Genomic DNA, 27,103 nt, shown 5'->3' with positions numbered 1-27,103 from the left:
CCGTTTTTTGGCACAGTCAGCCCAGATGAGGCCACCTGCAGAGATGAAAGGGGCTCTTGAAGAGTCCCTGATGGAAGGAAGGGCCCTGTCTGAGTTCAGCAGGGAGGGAGGCCTTAAAGGCCAGTGGTCTGAGTGTCTGGTCTAGCCGGTAGCTTGTCAGGGCTTGCCCAGGGCCTCCATGAACTAGCCACGTGCCTGCCCAGTTAGAAACCAGAAAAAGACAGGATTCAGAAGCTGCAAGACTGAGACAGACAGACAGGCTTAGAGAGAGAGCAAGGACGACACACAGTCAGCAAGAGGCAGAGAGGTGGAGAGAGACAGGCCGAGACACAGTGCCCCTGACCCCGTGGCAGGGAGGCCATCACCAGGAGTGGACCACAGAGAAGACCACACCTAGAACATGCTCATCCTTGTTGTAATCGGGGAAGGCACAGCAGGGCAGCCTGACGTGCCATTTTACACCTACTAAATTAGCACACATTAACGAAATAACATCTCATGCTGTTGAGGCTGTGGTAAAACCAGCTTAAACACACTGCCAGTGGCCCTGTAAATTAGCACAGCCTTCTAGGGAAAAAATTGGGCAACACGGCTCCAGAGCTATTAAAATGTTCATTCCTGTTTACGTAGTAATTCCACTACTGGGAATGTGTTACAAGGAAATAATTCAACAGAAAAATAATAGGTTTGTACACAAAAGATGATGACTCCAGTGCTATCCATTATGTCCAACATGCTACAGTATGGCCGCTGCGAATATTTTTAAAAATGGGAAATATGAAGACCATATAATAACATTCAAGGATCCTTATGATATATGCAAATAAGCAGAAAATAAAACCATCTGTACATGAAAACTAAAAATTACATAAAACAGCTGCCTGGATGCTCGGCCAGCCCCACCCTTGCTGGTGAATGGTGGTCCTTGACTCCTGGGCTGGCCATACAGACACTCCTGTCTTCCCAAGAGACCTGCCCTGCCGCACCCTGTCTGGAGCTCTCTAACCATGAAGCCTAATCCTCAGACCTCAGACTGGTGGGGAGACAGTCTTAGCTGAGCCTGCCCACCTGGCCAGTAACTCTGGTGGCCCCAGGGAGTCTGGGTGATGCCTGCTGAGTCACTCCAATGTCACACCTCAAGGAGACAAACCAGAACAGATATGGCGGAGTCGGGTCCTCATTTAAGAAAAGGGATAAAGTGATTTGCAGGCTCTGAAGTGTCTTGCTATTTGCAAGCACAGCAGTCTGTTTAAGCCCACTAAAATCTGGACTCCCAGCTGGAGCACCACAGGGTGAAGGCAATTTATAAGACTGAAGGCAAAGGAGGAGGAATTGTGGGGTCACCCCTCCTGGCCTACCCCTGTAGTAGGCACAGATCTGATTCTGAACTTGAATCAACCAGTTCTATGTCTTCCCTTAGCTCCTAGTGGCCACACAGAAGCCGGCCCTGAGTGGCAACAGTAAATCACGGGTGAATGAAAAGGAGAAGGGGAAAAGATCACTTAGTATACGAGTAAGCATGTGTCACCAAACAGTCCTGTCCCTATTCAAAGCCTGTCTGGCTTTCCAAATGTGCCCTTAATCATGCCCTGGAGAAGCTACGCCCCATGCGCCTGCCCTGCTTACTGCCAGGGGGTGCCCTGCCTTACAGGGGCTGAGAACATTCAGTGACCATGCCTGTGTCCAGACAAACCGAACCTTGTTCATTCGGCCCGCACACAGTTACTGAACACAAAGAGGCTTTATGACAATCCCTGCCCTTGATGTGCTTTCAATATCATGGCAGAGACAGGAGTGAACAACGAGGAATAATTCAAGGAGCAATCACAGGGGTCCTGTAAAAAGAGATGGCAGTGGTGGGGAGTGAGAACACCCATGAAGTGGGCTGGGCTCCGGGGTTGGGGGGCAGATGACTGGCCAAGCCTTCTTGGGGAGGTGGGAATGGAGCAGGGTCTTGAGGACAAGCGTGATTTTACTGGCAGCAGGAACATCAGAGGGCCAGGGTAAGAGCAAGAGTCCACGCAGGCCTCCCCCAGCTTCTCACCCATGAGCCTGCCAATGACCTTGGCTCAGCGCCAGCAAATCCTGCAAGACTGAGGCAGCGAGTGCACTGGCAGTCTGTCTGAGCCCACACTACTGAGGTCCTGAAACTCATCTTGACCACTCATCCATTCATTCATTTACACCACGACATATACGACAAAGTGGCCCTCCCACTTTTTTCTTCTTCTCACCACCCTCAAACCTCAGGCTTTCTGGGACCTTCCAGGCCCTCCCGTCCAACAGGCATCTCCTCCCAGGTGGTTGTCCAGCCCTCCGTCCTTGCTCCAGGAGACAGTGCTTAGCACTGTGCGGCAGGAGGCAGCCTAGTCCATCCCGGGACTGGCTCAACTGGTGGAAAGTTGTCCTTGGAGATCTGACACAGACATGGCATAGAGTTGGGATTTCAATGGGGCTGGGCTATCTATGTTTGTCCATAGATCTTATAGTAATTACATTTTAAAAATTCTTTCTTCTTTTGAGCCCAAACGCATCTCCTTGTAGCTTTTCATCTTTAATTCTAGTTCTGCTCTTGAGGCTTCCTCTTCCTTCAGATAATAGGAGGAAGCAGTGTTCACCTTGTCTTCCTGTCTGGGGCTTGAACATCCCCTGCTCGTCTGATGGCCTCTAGGACTTCTCCTGAACGTGATACCGAACCTCTGAATCTCAAGTTCGTGTGCCCAATGCACAGCAAGCCAATCACTGAGACATTGGTGCTTGGAGACGGAGAAAGGTTTATTTGAATTGGTCAAAATGAGAAGACGCAGGATAGGTTCTCTCAAATCTGCCTTAATAAGAGAAGAGAGCAGGGGGTTTTGTAGAGCTAAGGGGCTTGGCAGGAGGAGTTTCAGAGAAACAAAGGGGTATTCCGTGTTTCTTTCACTTCCGATAAGCCCCCGGGCAAACTGACTTCTGGGCATCACTGGTAGCTGGGTGCTGGTTATCTGGTGATCCTTGAAGGCATTCCTTTTGTTCTGTAAAACAAGCTCATAAATCCTTGTGATCCTTGAGTCACCTTTCAGGTTAAATAGGAAAACAGCAAACTGACAAAATTAACTTCTTTTCATAACAAAGTCGAAAGGTACTCTTATTGAATATTTACAGTAATCCTCAGATACCCAGCTTCAATCACACTGCACTCACTATCCTCTGAAATAGACACAACACATAGGGAGTAGATATCTACTCCTCTCGTGCCAGCAGAAGCCAGTGGTTAGAAGCACAAGCTCTGGAGCCAGCCTGGGTTTGCATCTTGGCTCTGCTGCTTCCAGCTGCTGACCCCGGGTAAGTCACTTCACCTCTTTATGCCCCCGAGTCCGGACCGACCTCATCCAGAGGTGAGGAATGCATGAGTTAGCACACGCAGAGGGCTTCCAACAGCGCCTGGGGGAGAGTGAGTGCTCAATGCAGTGCTCACTGCTCTTAGATACCAAAGCTCCTTTTGGGAGGGAATGTGGTAGACGAGAGGCCTCCCTAAATCAATGTGGGCATGTCACAAGAAGACACTTTGATCTTCCAGATGAACATGGCTAGGGCACAGTCCTGAATCACAGGACCTTAGTCTGAGACAAACTAGACCCCTGAAGCATCCCCAGGGTGTTCTGAAAGTTCAGAGACCAGAATCCAATCTGGGGATAGCGAGCGGGAAGGAGCTCCCACAATGCCAACTGGAGAGTGCCTCTCCGCAGGGGAGGACCAGGGTGCATGCGGAGCCCTTGGTCTCTCTCAGAAGTGGTCACCCTGAAGGCAAATGAGCTGGGTTTTCTGTTAACAACTGCCACCTCAGGCCTGGCCTCAGGCCTCTCTGTCCTGCTTGGCATTCCCCTGAGGTTCTGCTCCTCTAAGGATCAGCATGTGCTGCTGTGCAGGGACTGCCTGACCTCTGCTGTCCACTGCCTGTCATGGCACAAACTTAACGATGGTCACGGACTCAGAGGGAGCACTAGAGCGGGAAGAGACCTCAGATAGGCACTCTTCTTCAACTTTTTTGACAGTGACTCCCAATATTAATATATTTTACACTGTGACAGTACACAAGTTTCACAAACCAAGTCTTACCTTTGCTATGTGTGAACACTGATATAATCTACATTTTTCTATTTTCATTTCATTAATAAGAAAAATGCTGATTACAATCCACTAAATTGATGTCACAGCCCCAGGTTTTCTCCCGGAGTTCACAACACACTCACTTAGTGGACTAAATTCGTACCCTAGTTTCCAAACTCCAGTCAGTGTGCCTTCATACCTTGGGCCACACCCACTGTTTATGCAATTAGATTATTTTTTCTTTACATCAATTCACGTAAACATTTTTAAATGCCCACTATAGCCTAAGCAAAATATTGATGAAATAACAAGTTTGAAGGCTAGTTGTATTTTTTCCCAATACAAATTGAAATAAATATTTTACTATCAAAATAGAAAATGTTTACACACCTTGTAAAATCATCTTGCACATCAGCACTGTCTGCATTCTTCACTTTGGGAATCACAGACCTAGAGATTACTCCAAACATCTCATTTCACAGTGGGGCCGTGAGGCCCAGAGAGGTGAATTCACTTATCCAAGGTCTAGTTTCTCAGTCAACGGGAAGAAATGCGTTGTCTGGTCACAGGAGGGAAAAAAGAAAACAAAGGAAACATCTCTAGGCTGCCCCTGGCCAAATGCTGTGCTAAATCTATCAGTCTTATCCCTTTTAGACAAAGGCCCCACCCCATCATCTAACCAGAGCCCAGATATTAGTTTGTAGTTACCCTGGTGGAGCCATTTTAAGACCTTTCTAGGTCTTAGACGTCCTTATTTTTAGAGGTCCTGATCCATATCATATCATGCATATTACAATTTGTCCACATTGGCATTTATTAATTTCAATGTTGTTGTTTTCTTTTTACATTTTGAAGCCAATGAATTTTTCCAAGCCTCAACCACTTTCGTAGGCCCTTACAGAGTTCACAGCCCCTAGGGTTACAACCTGTCATGTCTAACGGATGAGGTGGCCCTGGATCTGGTAAAGGAATCTGATCAATGAAGATACACTAAAGAGCAATTTAATTACTTAAGCCCTCTCTCCAGGCATCTTTATAGGGGAATGTGGACAGGCCACCGACAACCAAATGCATGAGTTTCCAGTGCGAAATCTTTGCCATTCTGATAGACTGGTGGGGGTAGAGCCATTGCAGGTGGGCCAAATCTGTGTGACTGGCAAGGTGCTCTCACTCTGGGCCTCATTTTCCTCATTAAGTAAAACAAAGGCATTAGACTAGATTGATAATTTTCAAAGATTTTATTATAGTATCAGGACACTTTTGCAAATGAAATCTCATTATCAGGGAAAAAGCAGACCTGCTTTTTATCAGGGAAATCTCATTATCAGGGAAAAAGCAGACAAAGCTCTGATCAGCCCTCTGAGTCTAACAGATACGCATGTAAGTTTGTGAAGGTATCTAGGAGAACTTCCCCTAGGTGTTTGCAAAGATAGAGGTTTCCTACAGACAAGTGCAGCTTTAGAGACTCCTGGAATTACCAAGGCCCTGATCAGATCTCAGCTCTAAAGAATTGCACAGTGTTTTTCAACCCTCTTTGACAATGATGAAGTGCAAAAAATACAGTTTACGTCAAGATATAGTACATATGGACTGAAACACAAATTTTCATGAAACACATCTTCATACTGTAAAAGAAAAAAATTGTACCCTACCTGGGCTGGGTCAGGCACATTTTGGGAATATAATCCACAAACCTCTTCTTGGGAATTAATTATATTTCCGATAAAATGCTTAAGCAATTTTCTGAGGAATTTTAATGGGACTAAGATCTCTGCTGAGCAGCCTGTCCTATGCACTCGGCTAACGTTAACCTCGGGGGGGACTCAGTAGCCTTTAATTGTCTTTCAATAAATCTAATAATCCTTAACCAAAATTTTTTTTCTTGTATCCAGTCTAACAATGATTATCTAATCATTCTCTTTTCTTATGAAATGTCCTTACCAATAGGTGCTTGTTGAATTGGCCAGGAAAAATAGAAGCCTATTCCCTTGCCACAAGATTGTAATAAAAACTTTGACATAGGGTTCTAACTAAATGTCTGAAGCTTTTCTTTCCTTGTCTTCCCTCCCCCTCTCCTCTTTCCTTCCTTTCTTTTCTTTTTCTTTCTTTCTTTTCTTCCTTAACAGTGTGATACACTGATATTTTTTGTTCTATTCTATTACATTAAAAATGCTGATTGTGACCCACTAAATTGATTTCACCAGACTTTAATGGTTTTGACTAGAAACTCAAAAACCATCAGGATAGCACTCCCAGTGGGTCAGCTTTTTAAGACAAAAACACATTGCTGCTATTATGAAATGAAACCAGAGAAGGGAACCAAGTAAGACAAAGGCCACAGACTGCTTACTTTCCCTGAGTACCTGGCACCTGGTAGTTGAGTAGCTGTCTTTTGAAACTTGAAAAAATAATTAAAAGTTAAAAAAGGGAGCAAGCAACAAACTTTGAGAATATGCTTGCAATGCAAATGAAAATTTGTATTCAGAATATTTCAAAGTCTCATAAAAATCAAGAAGAAAAAGACAAGAAAGAAGACAAATGAGCACAAGATATCAACAGGCAATCTCAGGAACGGAAACCTGAGCATACAGAAAGATGCTCCAGGGGCCGGCCCGGTGGCATAGTGGTTGCTTTCGCATGCTCCACTTTAGCAGCCTGGGGTTCGCAGGACTGGATCCCGGGCGTGGACCTATGCACTCCTTATCAAGCCATGCTGTGGCAGGCGTCCATATAAAGTAGAGGAAGATGGGCACAGATGTTAGCCCAGGGCCAATCTTCCTCAGCATAAAAAAGATGAGGATTGGCAATGGATGTTAGCTCAGGGCTAATCTTCCTCGAAAGAAAGAAAGAGAGAGAGAGAGAAAGAGAGAGAGAGAGAGAGAGAAAGAGAGAGAGAGAGAAAGAGAGAAAGAAAGAGAGAAAGAGAGAGAGAAAGAGAGAAAGAAAGAGAGAAAGAAAGAGAGAAAGAAAGAGAGAAAGAAAGAGAGAAAGAAAGAGAGAAAGAAAGAGAGAAAGAAAGAAAGAAAGAAAGAAAGATGCTCTGCCTCACTGGCAGACAAGAAAAGGAAGAGATTGGAATTATTAAAACCTAGAAACTTAGAGGAGGGAACCCTTAGAGCTGAAACTCAGATCTCTGAGAAGGAGTGCCAGCTGGCTGTTACTGGTATTCTGAAGTGGGATGTAACAAAGCTAGTTCTTCAAACATTAGAAAATTGCAAAGTAGGGGTTGGCCTGGTGGCATAGTGGTTAAGTTCACACGTTCCGCTTTGGTGGCCCAGGGTTCGTGGGTTCGGATCCCGGGCATGGACCTACATACCGCTCATCAAGCCATGCTGTGGGGCATCCCACATACAAAACAGAGGAAGACTGGCACAGATGTTCGCTCAGGGCCAATCTTCCTCACCAGGAAAAAAAAAAAAAAAGAAGAAGAAAATTTCAAAGTAGATTCAGCTGCTGCTAAGAGAAGGCCCTGCTGCTGTCAGGGTGAAGTGTTCCCGGTACAATGTTCACAGGAACCACAAGGAGGCAGGAAGCCCACAGAAAGCAGACAGGAAGAAGTCCTGTCCCCCTTGTCCAGCCTTGAAGGCTCCCTCTAGTGCCCCTTATGGGCAGAGCACAACATGGGGCCAGGTGGCAAAGCGGAAATGTGGTCTCTGGAGTCAGCCTCAGCCACAAAGTAGAATATTACAAGCAGGATTTGGAGTCAAGGGATAAAAAACATACCTGCCACAGCCCATTGTATTGGCTAATGAACTTCCATACCAAAAGAAAAAAAAAAGTTGTTTCTATCTAACACAATGCAACTATTCTCCAGAGAAAGAAAGATGCTATTACCCTCTCCCCCAAAAAGGGACACCGAGTCCCAACAGTCATTGTATCCCTCACTGGGAGATGTCACATTCTCCATCTCTGGGCTATGATAACTACTCCACACATTCAGTCACAGTCCCATCTGAATATTCTGTTATTTAAAGACTAAATTATAAAGTTAATCTTCAACAAAACTTATATTAAATAATGAGAAGGCTTCCTGCCAGGGTGAGGTAACAGGGATCAGATTTACCCCTCTTTCTGAGATAACTAAAAAAACAGACAAAAGTGAGCCCTACAACTGCCCCAGCTTACTGCCTGGAGAAAGCTTTGAGGCTGCAGTAGGAATGGGGAAGCCTGGCAGAGCCCAGCAGTCTCCTTGAGTTGAGAAAACAGAGCTAGGAGTCTGGAGAGTTTAAGGCAGCTATAATTCACAGGGCAGTGTACCAAAAATGAGAGAGCTTCACGGAGAGAGGACTGGAGACAGCAGAGGTTCCTGTGAGTGTTCAGCTGAGTACTGATCACCACATGCATGTGAGGGCAGGAAAAGAAACACCTGAACAGAGAGGGAATAAACCCTGAAGCTCACACAGAGCTGAGAATTGTGCCTGATCCTACCAGCCAGGGTGGAAAACCTCATAATTCAGAGGATATCAGGTAGTACTCAGAAGGTTTTGCCTCAGTAGTGGGAAAAAACTAGCACTTGATTTAATGCTACTCTGAACCCCCCCGAACAAAGATTAAAAGCAAGACCCAAAAAGGATAAAATTGTTTCCAAGTAACTTAAAGGAGTCCTGGAATAAAGCTCAAGAATATTTAAAAGAATACAAAAATATCCAACACTCAACAAGGTAAAATTCACAATGTCTGGCATGCAAACAAAAATTACCAGACATGCGAAGAGGCAGGAAAATACAACCCATAATGAGGAAAGAACATCAATCAATAGAAACTGACCCAGAAATAACACAGATGATACAATTAGTAGACAAAAACATTAAAACAGTTATTTTAACTACATTGCATATGTTCAAGAAACCAAGCCAAGGTTGAACATGTTAGACAGATACAAAAAAGAATATACAGAAGAGATGACAAAGACCTAAATTGAACTACTAGAGAGGACTGAGATTAAAAAACACACTGGATGGTATTTATGACAGAGTAAACATTGCAAATAAAAGATAAGTGAACTTGAAGACATAGCAATAGAAACTATCCAGTGAAATACAGAGAAAAAAGACTAAAAAAAACACAGAACAACATCAGTGAGCTGTGGGACAGCATCAAGTGGTCTAATACACTCTTAACTGGAATCCATGAGGATAGCGTAGCAGAAAAAATATTTCAAGGAGTAAGAGCCAAAAAATTTTCAAACTTGATCAAAACTATAAAACCACAGATCCAAAAACCACAATGAACCCCAAGTACAAGAAATATGAAAAAAACTAGACAAAGGCACATCATAATCTAACTGCTTAGAACTAATGATAAACAGAAGATATTAAAAGAAGTCATACAGAAGTCTTTGTAGAGAGGAACAAAGACTACCACAGAGTAGATTTCTTGTTGGAAATAATGCAAGTCAGAAGGCAGTGAAATAACAATTCTAAAGTACTGGATGAAAAAGAAAATAAGAATTCTTTACCCAGAAAAAATGTATTTCAAAAATGAGGGCAAAATCAAGGCTCTATTGGATGTATAAAAACTGAAAGAATTCATCACCAGCAAACCTGCACTAGAAAAAAAATTAAGGAAGTCCTTTGAGTAGAAGGAAAATGCTACCAGATGGAAATCTGGATCTACACAAAGGAATGAAGAGCACCAAAATTGCTAATTATGTGAGTAAATATAAAGAGCTTTTAAAAGTTATTTAAATTTCTTTAAAAGACAATCAACTGTTTAAAGCAAATATGCTAACAATGTACTTATAACATATGCATAAGTAAAAGGTATGGCAATAATAGCAAAACGGCTGGGAAAAATGAAAGTATACTCTTATACGGTACTTATACTATATGTCAAGTAGTAAAATATCATGTGAAGGTAGAATATGATAAGTTAAAAATAAACTCTAATGAAACTACTAAAATAAAACAAAAAGAGTAAATAAGCCAACAAAGGAGATAAAATGGAATAATTAAAAACACTGAATTAATCTAAAAGAAAAAAGGAAGAAAATAGAACAAAGACCAAAGGGAACAAACAGAAACCAAACAGCTAGACAGCAGATTTAAAACCAACCATATCAACAATCACAGAAAATATAAATTGTCTAAACATCCCAATTAAAAGGCAGAAATTATTAGGTTGGATTAAAAAAAAACAAGATCCAACTATATAATACTTCCAACAAATCCACTTTAATATAAAGATACGAATAGGTTGAAAGTAAAAGAGTGGAAAAAGATGCACCATCCTAACAATAATCAAAAGAAAGCTGGAGCAGCTATATTAATATCAAATAAAATGGATTTCAGAGCAAATAATATTACCAGGGATAAAGAAGGTCATTTCATAATGACAAAGGGGTCAATTTATCAAAAAGACATGCTGATGCTAAATGTTTATACACCTAATAACAGAGCTTCAAAATAGTAACGATGTGTTTTTGGAGTCTCATAGGAATGAGAGTGCTCTGTGGAATTCCATATAAATGTTTGTTACTTCTGTCTGTCTTCCTTTTCTATTTTTGGTATTATCCACTATGCTCACTGTAAATTAAACTTAAGGACACTCACTATACCTACCTTTATTTGGTCATCAAAGAAACCATCCCGGGAGGCAGTGAATAATGGTCGCCAGAACCTCTGCTCCTGGTCAAATTACTTTTGGCTTCTATGGACTTCAGTTTTTCCATTTGTACCATGAAGATCAACTGTTTTGAAAAAAAAAAAGTTTTCAAACAGTGAACTCTTTCTCTAGCCTAATAGCATGTGGAACCCATAAAACAGGAGGAACCCCCCAGAGGCTGGGTCAAGTACCCAGGGCTTGGTACTTGTACTAGCCATACTGGGATAGGAGCAACAGCAAGAATGGAGCAGTTATCTGGATCCCTGGGAGATCTAGATGAGGACTTGAGCCACATACCTCGCTGGCTAGGCTCTTGATTCTTCCCATGGCTCATGTGATCTGGGGAAAGAGTATTCTATTAATGGCATTCTTCCATTTCAAGTATTTTCAACACAACTGACAGCAAATACATATGCTGAATTTTGTAAGCTGCTCTCAGTTTATATATAAATGAATGGATTGTGAGGAGAACGACAGGTGCTGACTTGTACTTATTTAGTTTTTCAAACTAACCTGGTTGGCAACAACTGAAGGCAACTCACAGCTATTAACTAGCTCAATAAATCTATGGGATTAGTAGATGGAGCCGTTAAAGGCTTTCTTGGCTGGGAATGGACGGTCAGCATTGCTCTTAGCTCCTTATTGTGCACATACTGGGCCCAGCATTATGTACCATGTCACAGACACAAAAGCACCCGTGCTCCTTTGGAGCTTCCAAGAGCGGACAATGTGGGGAGGATGATGACACACAGCATGGGTAGCACACACTTATAATAAGCAGCACGTACATTAAAAATTATGACAGATGTAAGTTTCTTTAACATACAGGATCATTTTAAAGCTGTGGAAACTGATGTAGAAAACAGTATATACAACAAATATCTTGTCACATCCCTTTCCTTCACGTCTTGTCATTTTTGACACTTTCTTGCCCTGTGTACACCTCTTTGGCTTTCAGCTTTGAAACATGGATAAGGAAATTGGGAGGAAGAAACCTAGGTAAAACTCTTATCAAACAAGTATAACAAAAGGAAAGAAGCCACCAGAATCCTGTATCCTTCCAAGAGACCCAATCATCTAGAAACCAAGTCTTTGGCTTTTTCACAGTAATCTTCCCACCAGTCTTCTAGGTACTACTAACAAGGGGGTTAGAAGCAGTTAATGCAGAAAAGTCTGGAAGGATACATACCAGGTTGCTGACATTAACTATTTCCAGAGGATGGAAATGGCAATGATGACAAATTATTAAATTTTTCTTTACACATCCTTGAATTATTTCATTTGTTACTTAAGCACATATCACTTTTGTAATAAAAACATTAACATGGAACATTGTTGAAGAAAAGCGACTACTTTGTTCATTTAAAAAACACTGATTAAGGGGCCGGCCCGGTGGCGCAAGCGGTTAAGTGCGCGCGCTCCGCTGCGGCGGCCCGGGGTTCGCTGGTTCGGATCCCGGGCGCGCACCGACACACTGCTTGGCAAGCCATGCTGTGGCGGTGTCCCATATAAAGTGGAGGAAGATGGGCACAGATGTTAGCCCAGGGCCGTCTTCCTCAGCAAAAAAAAGAGGAGGATTGGCGGATGTTAGCACAGGGCTGATCTCCTCACAAAAAAAAACAACAAAAAAAACACTGATTAAGAGTGTTCATATATAATGCACATGGTCTGTCACGTTAAAAAAAATTAGTAAGCTCACCAAAGACTAAAATTCCAAAGTCTAATTATTAGTCTATAGCAGAAGTTTTATGAGGCAGAAGCATGAGGGCAGACTCTGGGGCTTTAGAACAGTCCCCTGGCCTGAGCCCCTATTCTACTGGGCAGCCCAGCGCACTCCCCTGTCATTAAACGAAGCAAGTGGGTAATGACTCAGCACAGCGCCTGGCAATAGCAAGTACTCTACCTCTCCATGAGGTCCCTCAGAATCAAGGTCATTCACATTCTGCTAAATGGGACCTCCTTTCCTCCTCCGACAAATATCACATAAACTATTGAAAGCAGGAATGTAAGGTCTCCTCAAAAAGCAACACATCCCTCTCCTCTGAGAGCTCCTGCCCTGACATCTGACAGAGGACACTGCTTCTAACCCTTTCCCCTAGCAAACCCTGCTACGAAGTGGGGTGCTTCCCCCAAAGGACCACTCTAACTTTCTAAGTTGCCAGAAACTTCAGGGTTTTTCAGCCTTGGGACTATTGACATTTGGGCCAAATGATTGGGCCAAATGACATTGGGCCAAATGATTCTTTGTTGTCGGAGGTGGGGTGTGGGGATGACCTGTGCATTTTAAGATGTTTAATGGCATCCCTGGCCTCTACCCATTAGATACCAGTAGTATCCAACCCCCACAGTTGTGACAAAAACATCACCAGACATTGCCAAGTGTTACCCGTGGGGCAAAACTGCCCCCAGTTGAGAACCACTATTACAGATAATTCAGTGGTTCTTCAGTCATCCCAGGAGAACCCAGGACTAGGACTACACATTAATATCCATGCATGCCTCCCTAAAAAAACTCCCCAAAAAACATGAACTTTTAAATCTTTGTTTTAAGACCTTCTTCCCAGGAGCAAAGTAATGTTGCCTGTGAAAGGCACATTTTCTAAAGCATTTGTCTGACATTTTAGTTCAAACTTTCTCCCTTATTGGTGGCTGCCAAAGGACTATAGGCAAGGCAAAATTAGGTAGGTCAATCCAGGCCCTGTGGGGTGAAAGAGAGGGATGAGGTGTTCAGCCAGCTGGTGCTCCCTGAAGAACAAGATCTCAAATTCATTCATAAAATGAGCAAGACAGACCGGCAGATGACTGTCACTCAGTCCCATGGCTTTAAATACCATCTATGTACTGACGACCCCACATTTTACATTTTCAATCCTCACCTCTCTCATGGTAGCCAACCTCTTGCATTCAACCACCACTCAGTGTCTCCACTTGGGTATTTTATAGGCATCCCAAACTCAACATGGCCAACACTGAACTGATTTTCCCTCCTAAACCTGATCTTTCCCTGGTATTTCTCATCCCAGTAAATGGCACTACCATACACCAAACTGCCCAAGTCAAGTCACCCTTGATTCTTCTATTCCTCTTCCCCTCACCGTCGTATCCACCAGTCATGTCAGCCCTGCCTCCAAAACACATCCCTAATCTGCCCTCTCTTCTTCAGCTCCACTTCTTCCACCCTAGTGTGAGCCACTTTCCTCTTACTGGACCACGGCATTAGCTGCCTAAGTAGTTCCCATTTCCTACATCAGCGTTTCTCAACCTCACACTATTGACATTTTGGACTAAGTCTGTTAGTATGTTAGTCCAAACTTAGGCCCCTTTGTTTGGAGGAGGGGAGCTGTCTTGTACACTGTAGAATGTTTAGCATCATCCCTGGTCTCTACACACTAGATGCCAGTAGCACCACCCCTCCACAAATTGTGACAACCAAAATGTCTCTAGATATTGCTAAATGTCCCCTAAGGGACAAAATCACCCCCAGTCAAGAACTATCCTATATCCTACACTCAGAAGCCAGGATATTTTAAAAATGTAAATTGCATCATGTCACTCCTCTGCTGAAAACCCTCCAATGTCTTCCCATTGACCTTAGAATAAAACCTACTGTAGCTTACAAGACCTCTATGAATTGGCCCCTGTCTACTTCTCTAACATCTTCCCTTCCATACCATCCTCTCCCTCACTAAGCTCCAGCCACACGGGTCTTTCTGTTCGTTGAACATTCCAAGCTTGCTCCCATCCCCCCTTGGCACTTGCTGTTCCCTCTGCCTAGAATGCAGTCTCCCCAGATCTTTGCACGGCTCACTTTTCATCCATACAAATCTGAGATCAAATGTTGCCTAATCAGCAAGGCCCTCCCTGACCATCTTATCTAAAGAACCCCCTTACCTCCATTCTCTATCACACTACCCATTTATTTCCTTCATAGTGCTAATCACAATAGCAAACGGTCTTTTTCTGTCATTTGCTGTCTGCCTCTTCATCAGAGCATAAGCTCTTTGAGGGCCAGGACCCTGTCTCCTGCCTGGTTCACTGCTATAGCTCAAGTGCTAGAATAACACCTGGCACGGAGTGGGTTCTCAATAAATACTCCTTCCCTCCACCTTCTTAAACCTCAGGTCAGGTTTCCCTTCTAAGATTATGCTTGACTGTTGATGTTGTTGTTTACCTTCAATTTTCATTTTTAACTAAATTTGGCCTATGTTAAAAAGTGTGTGTGGGGGGGTACCATATACAAGGGCTTAGCAAAGGAAGATAACCGATTATTGTGAAACATAAACAAAGGCCAATGAATTAATGCATGAATGAAAGTCTGTTTTCAGATTTTTAGCAGGCATATAATCATTCCACTGGTCATGATTTCAGTTTGCCCTCTGTCTCTAAGTCTGAAGCAGTGAAGGTCGTCATTCACGGACTATGAATCCAAAACTCACCTGGCTCAGAGGTTGAAACAGCCTCTTTGTCCATCAACCCACTTTAATATAGTATCATGGGCCTGAAAACTTTTTGTGCTGGCTTCAAGTTAAAATAGTTCACTGGGTGAAAGGCAGTGTGGTCCAAGGTGCAGCACGGTCAATAAGTGCTAGCTGAGTCCCGAAACCGCAGCTTGGCTCTTTCTGACACTGATTCATGGGCTGTTTCTATGACACCAAAGATGACTGGTCCACTTGGCAGCCGGCTGGCTGCACACTGGAGGCAATTCTGTCCTGGCTACGGGCCACGGCCCTTTCGTGGCCTCTGGGAAGTGTTTCATGGGGCCATTTTTACATTCTGGCGGGCGGCCGGCCTGTCCCGCCGGAGCGGGCTCTCCACGCGGTGCAGAGACGTCTCCACTCGCAGGGACGAGGCCCTGACGTGGCGGGAGGACGTTTCCGTGCGCTGCGAGGAGGTCTCCACGTGCTGGGAGGACACCTCGAGGAGGCGCGGGAGCCGCTTCCCAGGGGAGGCGGAGGAGGGGGAGGGCCGCTCGCTGTGGCGCAGGGAGGTCTCCACCTGCCGGGAAGACGTCCGCACCTGCCGCGAGGAGGTCTCCACGCGGTGGGACGAGGTCTCCACGCGGACCGTCGACGTCTCCTGGTAGCGGGCGGTCTCCACCCGGGGCGAAGAGGGCTTTCCCCGATCGGGTGCGGCCATTCCGCGAGTGTAACGGGCCCAAGGAGGCCTGAGGCCCCGCAGCCCAGCGGTCCCCAACAGTCACGCCTCTGGGTTACGTCACAGGGTAAGGAATGACATCACAATGACGTGTTACGCCACCGCAGGCACAGGGGTGGACGAGAGGGTCACGACACGAGAACGTGGAGGGCACGTGGGCCTGTGGGGCCTGGACTATCCCTTCAAAATCCTAGGCCGGGCCCCTGCGGCGCTCCCTCGGCCCCCGCACAGCCCCCTCGCCTTTTTGGAGCCTGCGCGGGCGGGGCCGGGACGGGCCTGGATGGGCGGAGCCTCCGGCCCCGGCGCGAGGCTGTCCCCGCCCCCACATCCCACAGTGCTCCGCGACAGGAAGGGGAGCCGCGGCTTCCGGAACCTGCCCCAGCGCTACGCGGGGCTGCTGTGTCCGGCTGGTGGCGACTTAGCGTGTTAGCTTGTGATGGCTGCGGCCGTCGCTATGGAGACAGGTAAGCGGCGCTCGGAGTCGCGGGTCTTCGCAAATAGGACTGTCGCGGGCCCAGACCCCTCTTCTCGCTTCCCCGGCGGCTCCTTCCAGGCCTGACTCCCGGCAGGGATGGAGTTCGGACCGGGAGGGGGAAGCTGGGAGGTAGTTTGGCCTTTTCTGAGTTGGTTTGTTCGGAGATCCTTTTTCCCCACCTGTTGTTCAAACACCGACCACAGTGGCTTCCCGGCGTCGGCGAGACTAAGGGAGAGGACTTCGGTCTTAAACCGTTCCTCGATTTGTTTCTGCCTCTCAAATGAGCTTGCAGAAGTTTGAAATATCGTGGACAAAGTTGTGTGTTATTCTGCCACTGACGCTTCTCACATGCGACACACTCCTTGATCTTGCGTACTTTCCTTTTCAGCTTGCTTTCTAAATGTTTTCTTGATTTAGCATTCACCTAGCTTTGCTTAACTTAATTACTTAACAAGTTGTTGTAATGCATTACTGAAATGGGGGAAGGCACAGTTATTACAACGTACCCCAGTGGTCACTGTTAAAAATCCCTACGTAGTGGCTCACAGGTGATAAATATTCTGCCCCGTGTGAGTTCCTATTTTCTTTGATGACGTCTCTTTAACTTGAGAGAAACTTCTAACTTACTCCTTTTAATCAGGGCTTTGCTTTTCTTAGACTTCTAAGGAAGGTTTATCTCCTCCCACACTCAGTGTAGGAAAACCATCACATGCCCTTCTCTATTCAGAAATGAATCTCAGCATTAGTCGTGTTTTTCTTTACTGCTGTTTTCTTTCTACAAATCAATATTATATAGAGTGACCTTTATGTTGGATAATTTTTGCTATCTTTTCTCCTAGATGATGCTGGAAATCGACTTCGGTTTCAGTTGGAGTTGGAATTTGTGCAGTGTTTAGCCAACCCAAATTACCTTAATTGTAAGTTGTTGAGCACCTCATTGAATTAAGTAGCTATTAATGATTTCTGACAGAAGAGTTGCAATTCATGATAGTAACTACTTTTATAGGTTCTCAATTGAACATAATTAATGCTACACTTGTACTGGTATATATATAATTGAGCAAACTGTGACTTGTGTTTTGAATTCAGTATCTGTTGGTGGTGGGAATGTTATATAAGTAAATTCTTTATGTTAGGAGTTACAAATCAGTAGTTCAAGGATTGGTTTGCTCTACAGATGTGTTTTTTTTCTTATGCCTTTCAGTTCTTGCCCAAAGAGGTTACTTCAAAGACAAAGCTTTTGTTAATTACCTTAAGTACTTGCTTTACTGGAAAGAACCAGAATATGCCAAGTATCTAAAGTAAGTTTAATTTTATAGTCCTAAATATGTATATACTTTATTATACTCCAAAACACTGTATTCAACAGACTTCTTAGTTTCACATTGGAAAAAATATATTTTGAATCTCTCCACTTCTTTTAGTTGCCACCACCTTAATACAAGACACATTCATCTCTAACTTGGATTATTGCAGTAATCTACTCATGGGTTATCCCTGCTTCCACTCTTACCCCCCTGCCCCTGCCAAGCCAAACAAAGCAAAATAATTTTCAGAAACCAACTTGATCTCTTAAAAATGTAAATCGCAACATGTCAGTTTCTTGCTTGGCACCTTTCAGTAGCTTCCCATTGTATGTAGAATCAAATACAGTCTCTTTTCTTGAGCTAAAGCCCTGTATATTCTGGCCCTGAACTGTCTGACCTTACCTTGTACCCCATCTCACTGGATTTCTGATCCCAAGGAACCCACAATCTATAAATGCAACGACATAGCCATAGGCTGAAAATTAAAGAACATAGAAAGGGGTACTTCTAAGGAAGGTTTCCGGAGGAGGTAACCTTACCTGAGTCTTAATAGCTGCTGTCTTTTTATAGGGCCGCCTATGCGCCAAGCACTGTGCTTATTTAAAAAAAAATATATATATGTATATTTAGCACTTGGGTTGTGCAACAGATGTCATTTTAAGGCTTACTAAATTGAAAGAAGCATGTTATAATCACAAACCTATTCCTTTTTAATGGTAAAAAATAAACTTTGAACTCATATTTCTGCTTTGTCTTAACCAGGTAGTTAAAAAGCAATAGTGAAACTTTTTGTCTTTTTTTCCCTAAACAAACAGTAAGTTGGAGAGGAAGATGTTTCAAGTTTGTACTTTATCCAAGTCACTTGTCTAATCTGTGTCTAAGAAAACAACTGATTAACGAAGCCCACATCCTCTTGCTGCCTGCAGGACCCTTTGCACCCTTACTGGCCCTTTATAAACAACCACTTATTCATTTAATAATCCAGAGAAGAGACTTTTTTATTAGATTGCAACATGTTATATGTATGTAGACCTAGAGACTTAGTGTTGGACACTAAATCTAAAGACACCATCAAGATCAGTTTCACCCGCACATTGCTGAGATGGTCATCTACACTCTGGCTGGAGGTTTCCAGTGAGCATATATTGCTCTGTTCAGGAACAGCCAATTCTATTGTTAGCTATATGCTAGAAAATTCTTCCTTATATTATAGCTTCAAGCCACATTCCTAGTTTTGTCCCTGAATTAATCCAGAACCAGTCTATGCCCTCTTAAAGCAATGGCCTTGCAGATATTTAAATTCAAGAGAGGTTGCAAATTAACCCCAGTGGGCATTTCATTCAGTCTGCACGAAGTTTTTGTTTTTTTAATAGTTGCCAACATTTAAAGATTGGAAAGTTTCATATAACAATCCGGATTTCTAGCTGTCTTTAAAATCTGGAAGATCTGGTAACCCCAGGTCTCATTCTTCCAAGTCAACAACTGGCTAGAGCTGAGGAGCAGCTGCCTCTTCTAGACACTTTCCACCATTTGACCTGCTTCACTAATAGCCAGTACCTGCAACTGTAATATATCTCTTACATCTATTTTTCTCAACTACCTTCAGCCATTTCTCATGTGCCCTACTTTGGTTATTTTGCAATTGTGCTTTATGTTATTCAGCCAAGAACTAAACACAGGCCTTTCAGATGTGAGGGTATAGTGGACCAAATAGCATTTTTTTCCTCACATGCACGTTACACTTTTATTAGTTCACCTTAAGTTTACATTACTTTTTTGGGGCGTGGGGGGCAAGGATTCACATTGTTGACTTGCTGGGAGCTTCATGTCTAAAATCTTCAGTTCTTATTTTCATCAATGCTGTTAATTGGATTATCCATTTATGTCTTGTTTACTTTTTAAAAATCTAAATGCAGAACTTTCCTTTTGTACCTCTTCTATTTCATCTTGTTGGTTAATGCTATAATTGTAGCCTATCAAAATATTTACAATTCCTTATTCTGTCATTTAATGTATTTTGAGCATTGTCTTCTACAAGTTTGATAAATAATCACTGTGTGTCTAAATTCCAGTTATTGACTAAATACTACTCGGGACCATTCTCTTGGTTGTCACATTAACTTATTTTACAGATGAAGAAACTGAATCCTAGAGAGGTTAAGTACCTTGTTCAAGGCCACCCAGCTGGTGAATGGCAGAGCTGGTATTCAAACCCAGGTCTTTTTAACTACTAATGCCCTCGTGAAAGGAAATAGCCAGGGTAGGTGTGAGTAGAGCATTCTAGGCTTAGCTACTAACAGTTACAAGCAACTGTGTATCTTTGGAGTATAGATAGCAAACCTGTAATATCTTGGAAGGACAGTGTGGTCTTGGGCCTTGCTACTCAATGTGGTCCTCAGACCAGCAGCGTTGGTATCACTAAGGAGCCTGTTGGAAATGCAGTGCCCAGGCCCTACCCCAGACCTACTAAATCAGAATCTGCATTTTAACAAGTGATTGATGTGCACATTAAAATTTGAGAAGCACTGCTGTAGTATACTGTTTCCCAAACTTCAGTCATTTGTATACCACTTGTACAATTTTAGCTCCATCTGCCTACTCCCTGTATGGTTTAATGGTTTTTAATTGATTCATTTAAATTTTGTCTTTTCCATTTGAAATAATTTCACTTACAAAACAGCTGGAAAAATGTAGAGAATTCCTATATATTCTTTACCCAGATATTCTAAATATTAACATCTTATATAACCACAGTACAATGATCAAAGTCAGAATATTAATATTAATGTCTCATCTGCAGACCTCATTCAGATTTTGCCAATTGTCTCACTAATGTCCTATGTCTGGACAGTATTCAGTCTAGGCTCATATGCTGCATTTGTTGTCATGTCTTCTTAGTCTCTTTTAATCTGAGTTCATTGGTCTTTTTTTCCCCCATGAATGTGAAGCAGAAGTGATGTTGTGTCCTTCTTGGTATATCAGGAGTCACAAGAAGTCAGTTTGTCCCACTACTGGTGATGTTAATTTTGATCACTTGGTTGAGGTGGTGGCTGCAAGTTTTCTCCATATCAAGTTACTATTTTTCCTTTTGTATTTAATAAGTATCTTGTGAAGAAATGCTTTGGGACTATGTAAATATCTTGTTCCACAGTCATACTTTTACCCACTAACTGTAGCATCTATTGAAGACACTTGCCTGAAACAATTTTTTTTTTTTTTTTTGTGAGGAAGATCAGCCCTGAGCTAACATCCGTGCTAATCCTCCTCTCTTTGCTGAGGAAGACCGGCTCTGAGCTAACATCTATTGCCAATCCTCCTCCCTTTTCCCCCCCCCAAGAGCCCCAGTAGATAGTTGCATGTCATAGTTGCACATCCTTCTAGTTGCTGTATGTGTGACGCGGCCTCAGCATGGCCGGAGAAGTGGTGCGTTGATGCGCGCCTGGGATCTGAACCCAGGCCGCCAGTAGCGGAGCGCCCGCACTCCGCACTTAACCGCTAAGCCACGGGGCCGGCCCTGAAACAATTTTTACTGTGGTGATTTTCTTTCTTTTTTTTTTTTTTTTTTTGCGAGGGAGATCAGCCCTGAGCTAACATCCATGCCAATCCTCCTCTTTTTGCTGAGGAAGACTGGCCCTGAGCTAACATCTGTGCCGATCTTCCTCCACTTTATGTGGGATGCCGCCACAGCATGGTCTGACAAGCGGTGCGTCGGTGGGCGCCCGGGATCCAAACCTGGGCTGCCAGCAGCGGAGCGCATGCACTTAACCGCTACACCATGGGGCCGGCTCCTACTGTGTTGATTTTCTAATTCCATCATTCTTTCTACTTTTGTTAGTAGGAATTCAGTTGTAAGGAAGGAACCTTTGTTTCCAATTTATTTATTCATTTAAAAAAGTTACATTAATATGGACTCTTGGATTCTTATTTTTGGCTTGTGGATTATAATTATATATTTTCTTGCTCTGGTGATTCCAGATGTGGCCATTGGGAGCCCTTTCAGATTGGCTCCTGAGTACTTGTGACTTATCTTCATAATTTTTTGAGCACTTTTCTGGCACTACATAATATTCCAGGCTCATCTTGTACTTTCCCTGCCTTAGCCCTGGAATCAGCTGTTTCTCCAAGGAACTCTGGAAAATGCTATTTAAAACCCACCGTCTGGGCACTAAGTGTATTCATTGGTACCACAGTGTCATTGCTTCTAGGCCCTCTCAGCACACAAAGCTAGGAACTCTGTGTATGTCTGTGTATATATACACACACAGCCATACCTCTTTCTCTGTCTCTATATATTAAAAGGCCGTGAGTTCATACTGCATTCCAGCTCAACAACAGGGTTCATTCTAGCCTTCCCCCTTTCCTTATCTATAACTCTTTTTCTGATAGCCAGAAATTTGGCTGTCTTTATCCCTAGTGTATTTACTTACGTATTTGCTCAATCTTAGAGTATACATAATTTCAGAATTGCTATCCCTGTGGAAAACTAGAGTACAATATTTGTGCATAGTTCTTTCTTAAATTGACTCACTTTTAAAATAAAAGTTGTCTTTTTATCATTACTGATGGAAAACCAGTAGTTATCAATTAAACATATAATTACTAAAATAAAAAGTGTTCATGTTCCTCATTTTGGAAATCATCAGAATAGAATAGCATGATTTGCCTCAAATGTTGACTCTGCTTACCAGTTACTGTGTGGTCTTGGGCAAGTTATTTAATTTTTCTGAACTTGAGTTTTCTCATTTTTGAAAATTTGCTTCATGCTGACCTTTGATGACTAGCTTCTTTGCATAAGCAGGAAAACAAAGAACTCTATACTACCAAAGTGTTCTAAGTTAATGTTATAGAAATGGTAGGCTACAAGATCAATTTTAAGTGAGTAACTGAATTAGAGCTTGGCATTATTGATTTAAATTATGTCGATCATTAACTTATAAACTTAAACCCAGGTACCCTCAGTGTTTGCACATGTTAGAACTGCTCCAATATGAACACTTCCGCAAGGAGCTGGTGAATGCTCAGTGTGCGAAATTTATTGATGAGCAGCAAATTCTGCACTGGCAGCACTATTCTCGGAAGCGGATGCGTCTTCAGCAAGCCCTGGCAGAGCAGCAACAGCAGAATAACACATCAGGAAAATGAAAAGCTGGATCCAGACTAGGCTCTTAAGACATGCATATATTGCTTTTGTACAGTGAAGACGAAAAGAGACTCTTCCTACCTACCTTTATTGTGGTAGCACCTAGAACCTTTAGTGGACTATTTAATGCAACTAACTTTTTATTGTTAATAGATTATTTCTGGTAAACCAGAATTGTTCTGCTTTGATTTCCCCGTGGATTTGTAAGTTTTTATTAGTATTTAACACAGTCAACTGAATAAGAGCAGAAACATTAGGTGCTTTAGACCAATTTAAGGGGGCAAAGGGGGATGGGGTAAGGAGAGGGCCACCAAATATCCTGAACTCTAGGCCTAGCTCTGTTCCTGATGTACAGTGGGGCCTGGGGCAAGTCTGTCTCCTGGAACCTTACTGTCCCTCAGATCAGCTACTCCACCTCTCTTAGTGTAGAATGAGGGGAATAGAGTCAGTGACCTCTTTCAGTCAGAGAGCAGGCAGTGCATAAAGGTTCTTAAATTCTGCAGGAGAGGAAGTCATACTTGTATCACCACTTGCTTTGCGAGAGAGTTTTAAAGAAGAATCATTGGTATGTCACTGACCTGTTGATGGCAGGGAGAAGATTGGTGGTTAACTACTAATTGGATTCTTGACCTTAGTCTAGTACAAAGATGAGGAGCCTCAAATACTTGTGCTTATTTGGGAAAGCTAACATTTATTTGGCAGATACCACAAACCAGGCACTATGTTAAGTGCTTAGTTGCATTCTCATTTTATTGCCAGAACAATCCTTGTTCATAAAGGAGGAAACTGAAGTTTAGACAGGTTAAGTAATTTGCCTGCGGTTACACAGCTAGTAAATGGTAATCAGTGTGACTGACTCATGGGTTGGAGTGCTTCTCCCCACTAAGTTATATAGTCTCCGACCTCTCTCTGCCACCCACCTCATCCCAGGCCGAGTGGAGCACATTCAGAAAGCTGTGAGACACAGGTGCCTGCATGAAGCAGGGGCTGAGTTAGGCGTGTTGTGCTTTCCTTCAGTGGTTAGCTTAAGTTCTACATTCTAAACCCAAAGAAGGTGTTTTAGCATAACAGTTCTTGGTAAATGCATGGAATTTAAGGTAAAAGATCCTAACTCTTTTAGAGATTTGGAAGCTGCCTACTTCACTATTAGGGGTTTTTAGATATTTCTATCACCTTTAATAATACAATCCTTTGTGCTATTACTGACACTCCGAAGACTTATTTTACCTGTATCTTAAAGCTATCCATATATTACAAGCAAACTGAGGGTTCATGAGCATTTTAATAGAACTCTATTGGTTAGACATATACCAGATTTTTTTTTAGATCATCGTTTATTTACTTGTTGCTAACATGAATTCAAAACAAGTATGCAGTTTTTTTTTTACTACCGGAGCAAATCAGGAAATCAAGACACAATTGCCATAATCAAATCTTAATCTTCAGAGAACATCATCTCCACAAGGTTGGCCTGAAGACACTCAGATTCTACCAGTTTTTGAGGCTGTAAGGGAAGAACAGTCAAATCTTAAACTGCAGCTACAAAAATATTATTAGGAAGGGAATGAGTTGTTCTGCCTTGAATGACACAAATCTTGGAACAGAGAAATTATGCCATTCATCAACTATCAACTAGTTGTAACAAGTTTTATGAAATAGTTAAGATATTTGCCTTAAGATGAGTCATTAAAATACTTGGCTCCGTAGACTAAAATAGGAGACAGCAAGCCCAGTGCCATCCCCTGCCCTCAACTCTTTAATTTAAATCCCAGGGCCATGACTCAACCAAAGGAGGTACTGTTTCTTTTCAAGCAAAATTATGGATTAAATAGAAAACAACCATTGATGGCAGCATTTTAAGGAATTACATGTTAACCAACTTTCTTGAGCAGTGCTTATAGAATTTTAAAAGAGTAGCTTTAAAAAAAAAGCATGAAAAAGACCTAATATTTAGATATTTGCATTATTAGTAGTTTATTGGGATTGGCCATAGGGATGGACAGCCAGGTTGTATGTTTTTAATGCACTCTGAACAGCAGTATGATGTTTGGGATGAAATGTCCAGATCTTTTCAAATTTGAATTCGGCGCAAGTTAAAAGAGTTTTCACAGGGTGAATTGTTGCCCCAAGTCAGTTAAAGAAAGATACTCACTGTTCCATATTTTAGTAGTGTAGGCACTGCAGTTATTTTCAAATTTTTTCTGAAGTCATTATTTGGATCTTTCCAACTATTTCGAAAAGAAAAAGTGATCATGAGAAACATTAACTTAGTTTCTTACAGTTTGCTTAATAGTTGATATATTCCTACATTTAGTTTTTTAGTAATCATTGTTTTTGTTGTAAACATGTAAAAAACCTAGAGGACTATGACTTACCTATTCCCCTGTGCAAAGTTTCCATATAAAGTGTGACTAAGATATAAAATAAATGTAAAGACAGTTAAGTTCTGAACTCACACCAGGCCAAATTTATTGAATTATCGTTACTTAATACAAGTGGCTGATCATTTGAATGTTTAATTTGTATTTTTTTTTTTTGAGGAAGACTGGCCCTGCGCTAACATCTGTTGCCAGTCTTCCTCCTTTTTTTTTTCCTTTTTTCTCCCCAAAGCCCCAGTACATAGTTGTGTATCATAGTTGTAGGGTTGTAGCTCTTCTACATAGTTGAACATAGTTCAGCTTGTTCAACATAGTTCTACAACCCTACATAGTTGTAGGGTTGTAGCTCTTCTGTATGGGACCCGCCTCAGCATGGCTTGATGAGCGGTGAGTAGGTCCATGCCCAGGATCTGAACTGGTGAACCCTGGGCCGCCAAAGCAAGCAGAAAGTGCCAAGTAACCACTGCACCACCAGGCGAGCCCCTAATTTGTATTTAATATCTTGTAATTGCTTGACTTATCCGACTGTAAGTTAGATTGCAAAACCTGAGTCCCGAGGCCCTTCCCGCCTATGTTTGCACGAGTCTAGAACATGTCTGGTAAATAGGGTATACATTGCCACTTACTAAGGTCTTTCTCCTACTTGGCAGTAGATGAACACACATCCTTCACTAACATGCTTCAGCCCCTCTCGTACGACTGGTTCAGCTTTTAAAAAAGTTGATAGAAAATTATTACACATCAGCTCTATAATCAGTCACTGATAAACCGCATCCCCCGCCCCTCCCCTCCGCCTTGGTAAGTACTCAGACTTTAACCTGCAGTTAACTGAGGAGGTTAACCAAAGTCAGGTGTTCTTTCTGATTTGAGAGCCACTTTAAGGGTAAGGACCAAGTCCCAGTCCTTATTTGTCCCCACGCCGCAGCGCCCAAAATGAAAGGCTTAAATATTGGCTGACTTACCGAAAGGAGACCGACTCACGTCTCCTGTAAGACACTAATCATACTGGGGAAGTGGAAAGTTAAAGGATTAGGTTCCCAGATTACTGGGTCGAATGGTAGAAGAGTACTCTAGCGGGGCAGGGAAGGACTTAACAGGAGGAGGAAAGTGAACAGGGAAGGAAAAGGAGGCACGATGACAGCTCAGATCGCCCCGCGGGTCTCCGGGAACAAGACCCCTTCGGCCTCTTTTCAGCCCTGCTCTTTGGCCATAGCTTCGGCCTTCCTGCTACTTCCTCTGGGCAGCAGCCCCCGAATCCCGCCTCACCTTGCACGCAGTCGGGGCACCAGCTTTTCCCTCCGGCGTCCTTAGAGCCGGTGAAGTAGGCGAAAATGATCTTGCCCTTGTGCTGCTCCACAGCCCGGCTGAACTCCTCAAAGCCGGACACTCGCACCTCCTCGTAGCGGGCCATCGGGAGAGCACGCCGGGCACCGCGGGAGGTGTCTTCAGGCTGCGCCGCCGCGGGGCGGGGGCCCACGTGGGGCGGGGCGAAGCTGTTTCCGGGTGGGCTGGGAGCTGGGCGGTGCCTGGAGGAGCCAGCAAGGCTCTGAGGTGCTACGGGAGCCTCTGGCGGCCATAACTCATCTGCACCGTCTTTCTGTCTTCGTTTCTCAGGTCTTTCCGTGCTGGCTCCGCTCCGAAACCCAGGCTTGTGCCCCACTGTGGTCCCGGCCCCGGCCCCATGTACAGTGGCTGCAAAACCTGCTGCCATGCAGCCCGTGGACCCTTGGGTAGCTCCGGAGCCTTAACGGCTCCCAAGCCGCCCTGCGCTTGTTGCTATGGCGACTAGGCGAGCGGCCGGAAGCGAGGCCTAGTTGCGGCCCCCGCTGCCCGCTTCCCGGTAGCCGCGCCTCGCCCCAGGCCAGGTGGGCTCGGGCCGGAGCTGGGGGGATTCTGGGCAGCTGCGTTAGGAGTCATGGACCTGGGGGAGAGGAGACCTTCACCCGGGGCGGATCCT

General features: G+C 43.5%; 4 protein-coding genes across 5 annotated transcripts in view; 2 read left to right on the top strand and 2 right to left on the bottom strand.

Moving 5' to 3' along the window:
- Nucleotides 1–695: 695 nt before the first annotated feature.
- C16H17orf100 (chromosome 16 C17orf100 homolog) lies at nt 696–15,962 on the bottom strand. Its single transcript, XM_004433434.3, has 5 exons — nt 15,129–15,962; nt 10,990–11,031; nt 10,650–10,777; nt 4,480–4,648; nt 696–3,014 (listed from the first exon to the last, which is right to left on the bottom strand). The coding sequence occupies exon 1, from the start codon at nt 15,826–15,828 to the stop codon at nt 15,445–15,447; it is 384 nt and encodes a 127-aa protein (XP_004433491.1). The 5' UTR covers nt 15,829–15,962; the 3' UTR covers nt 696–3,014; nt 4,480–4,648; nt 10,650–10,777; nt 10,990–11,031; nt 15,129–15,444.
- A 224-nt stretch (nt 15,963–16,186) lies between these two features.
- MED31 (mediator complex subunit 31) lies at nt 16,187–22,936 on the top strand. Its single transcript, XM_004433244.3, has 4 exons — nt 16,187–16,310; nt 17,161–17,238; nt 17,526–17,622; nt 22,578–22,936. Exons 1-4 carry the CDS (start codon nt 16,283–16,285, stop codon nt 22,768–22,770), a joined length of 396 nt encoding a protein of 131 aa, XP_004433301.1. The 5' UTR covers nt 16,187–16,282; the 3' UTR covers nt 22,771–22,936.
- Nucleotides 22,937–24,083: 1,147 nt separating this feature from the next.
- TXNDC17 (thioredoxin domain containing 17) lies at nt 24,084–26,721 on the bottom strand. The gene is made up of 4 exons (XM_004433243.3): nt 26,413–26,721; nt 25,773–25,854; nt 24,921–24,996; nt 24,084–24,272 (listed from the first exon to the last, which is right to left on the bottom strand). The coding sequence occupies exons 1-4, from the start codon at nt 26,555–26,557 to the stop codon at nt 24,204–24,206; spliced, it is 372 nt and encodes a 123-aa protein (XP_004433300.3). The 5' UTR covers nt 26,558–26,721; the 3' UTR covers nt 24,084–24,203.
- Nucleotides 26,722–26,788: 67 nt separating this feature from the next.
- Nucleotides 26,789–27,103, top strand: part of KIAA0753 (KIAA0753 ortholog) — a 54,856-nt gene continuing 54,541 nt past the window's right edge. For both annotated transcript variants that reach the window (XM_087440597.1, XM_087440601.1), the window contains exon 1: nt 26,789–27,011. The gene's annotated coding sequence lies outside the window, so the exon portion shown is untranslated. The remainder of the gene's footprint in view (nt 27,012–27,103) is intronic.

This window comes from Ceratotherium simum, chromosome 16 (genome assembly GCF_057802395.1).
Source record: "Ceratotherium simum simum isolate JZ-2026a chromosome 16, ASM5780239v1, whole genome shotgun sequence".
NCBI classification, from domain to species: Eukaryota; Metazoa; Chordata; class Mammalia; order Perissodactyla; family Rhinocerotidae; genus Ceratotherium; species Ceratotherium simum.
Note: the sequence above shows the minus strand (reverse complement) of the source record. Positions and strands in the feature narration are given on the sequence as shown.

Coding starts and splice junctions, on each gene's coding strand:
- C16H17orf100 (XM_004433434.3), bottom strand. CDS start 15,828: ATGGCCGCACCCGATCGGGGAAAGCCCTCTTCGCCCCGGGTGGAGACC.
- MED31 (XM_004433244.3), top strand. CDS start 16,283: ATGGCTGCGGCCGTCGCTATGGAGACAG. Junction 16,311..17,160: donor GGCCGTCGCTATGGAGACAG/GTAAGCGGCGCT, acceptor CTTTTCTCCTAG/ATGATGCTGGAAATCGACTT. Junction 17,239..17,525: donor CAACCCAAATTACCTTAATT/GTAAGTTGTTGA, acceptor TATGCCTTTCAG/TTCTTGCCCAAAGAGGTTAC.
- TXNDC17 (XM_004433243.3), bottom strand. CDS start 26,557: ATGGCCCGCTACGAGGAGGTGCGAGTGTCCGGCTTTGAGGAGTTCAGC. Junction 24,997..25,772: donor CAAGTAGGAGAAAGACCTTA/GTAAGTGGCAAT, acceptor TTTTCGAAATAG/TTGGAAAGATCCAAATAATG. Junction 24,273..24,920: donor CACTACTAAAATATGGAACA/GTGAGTATCTTT, acceptor CTTCCCTTACAG/CCTCAAAAACTGGTAGAATC.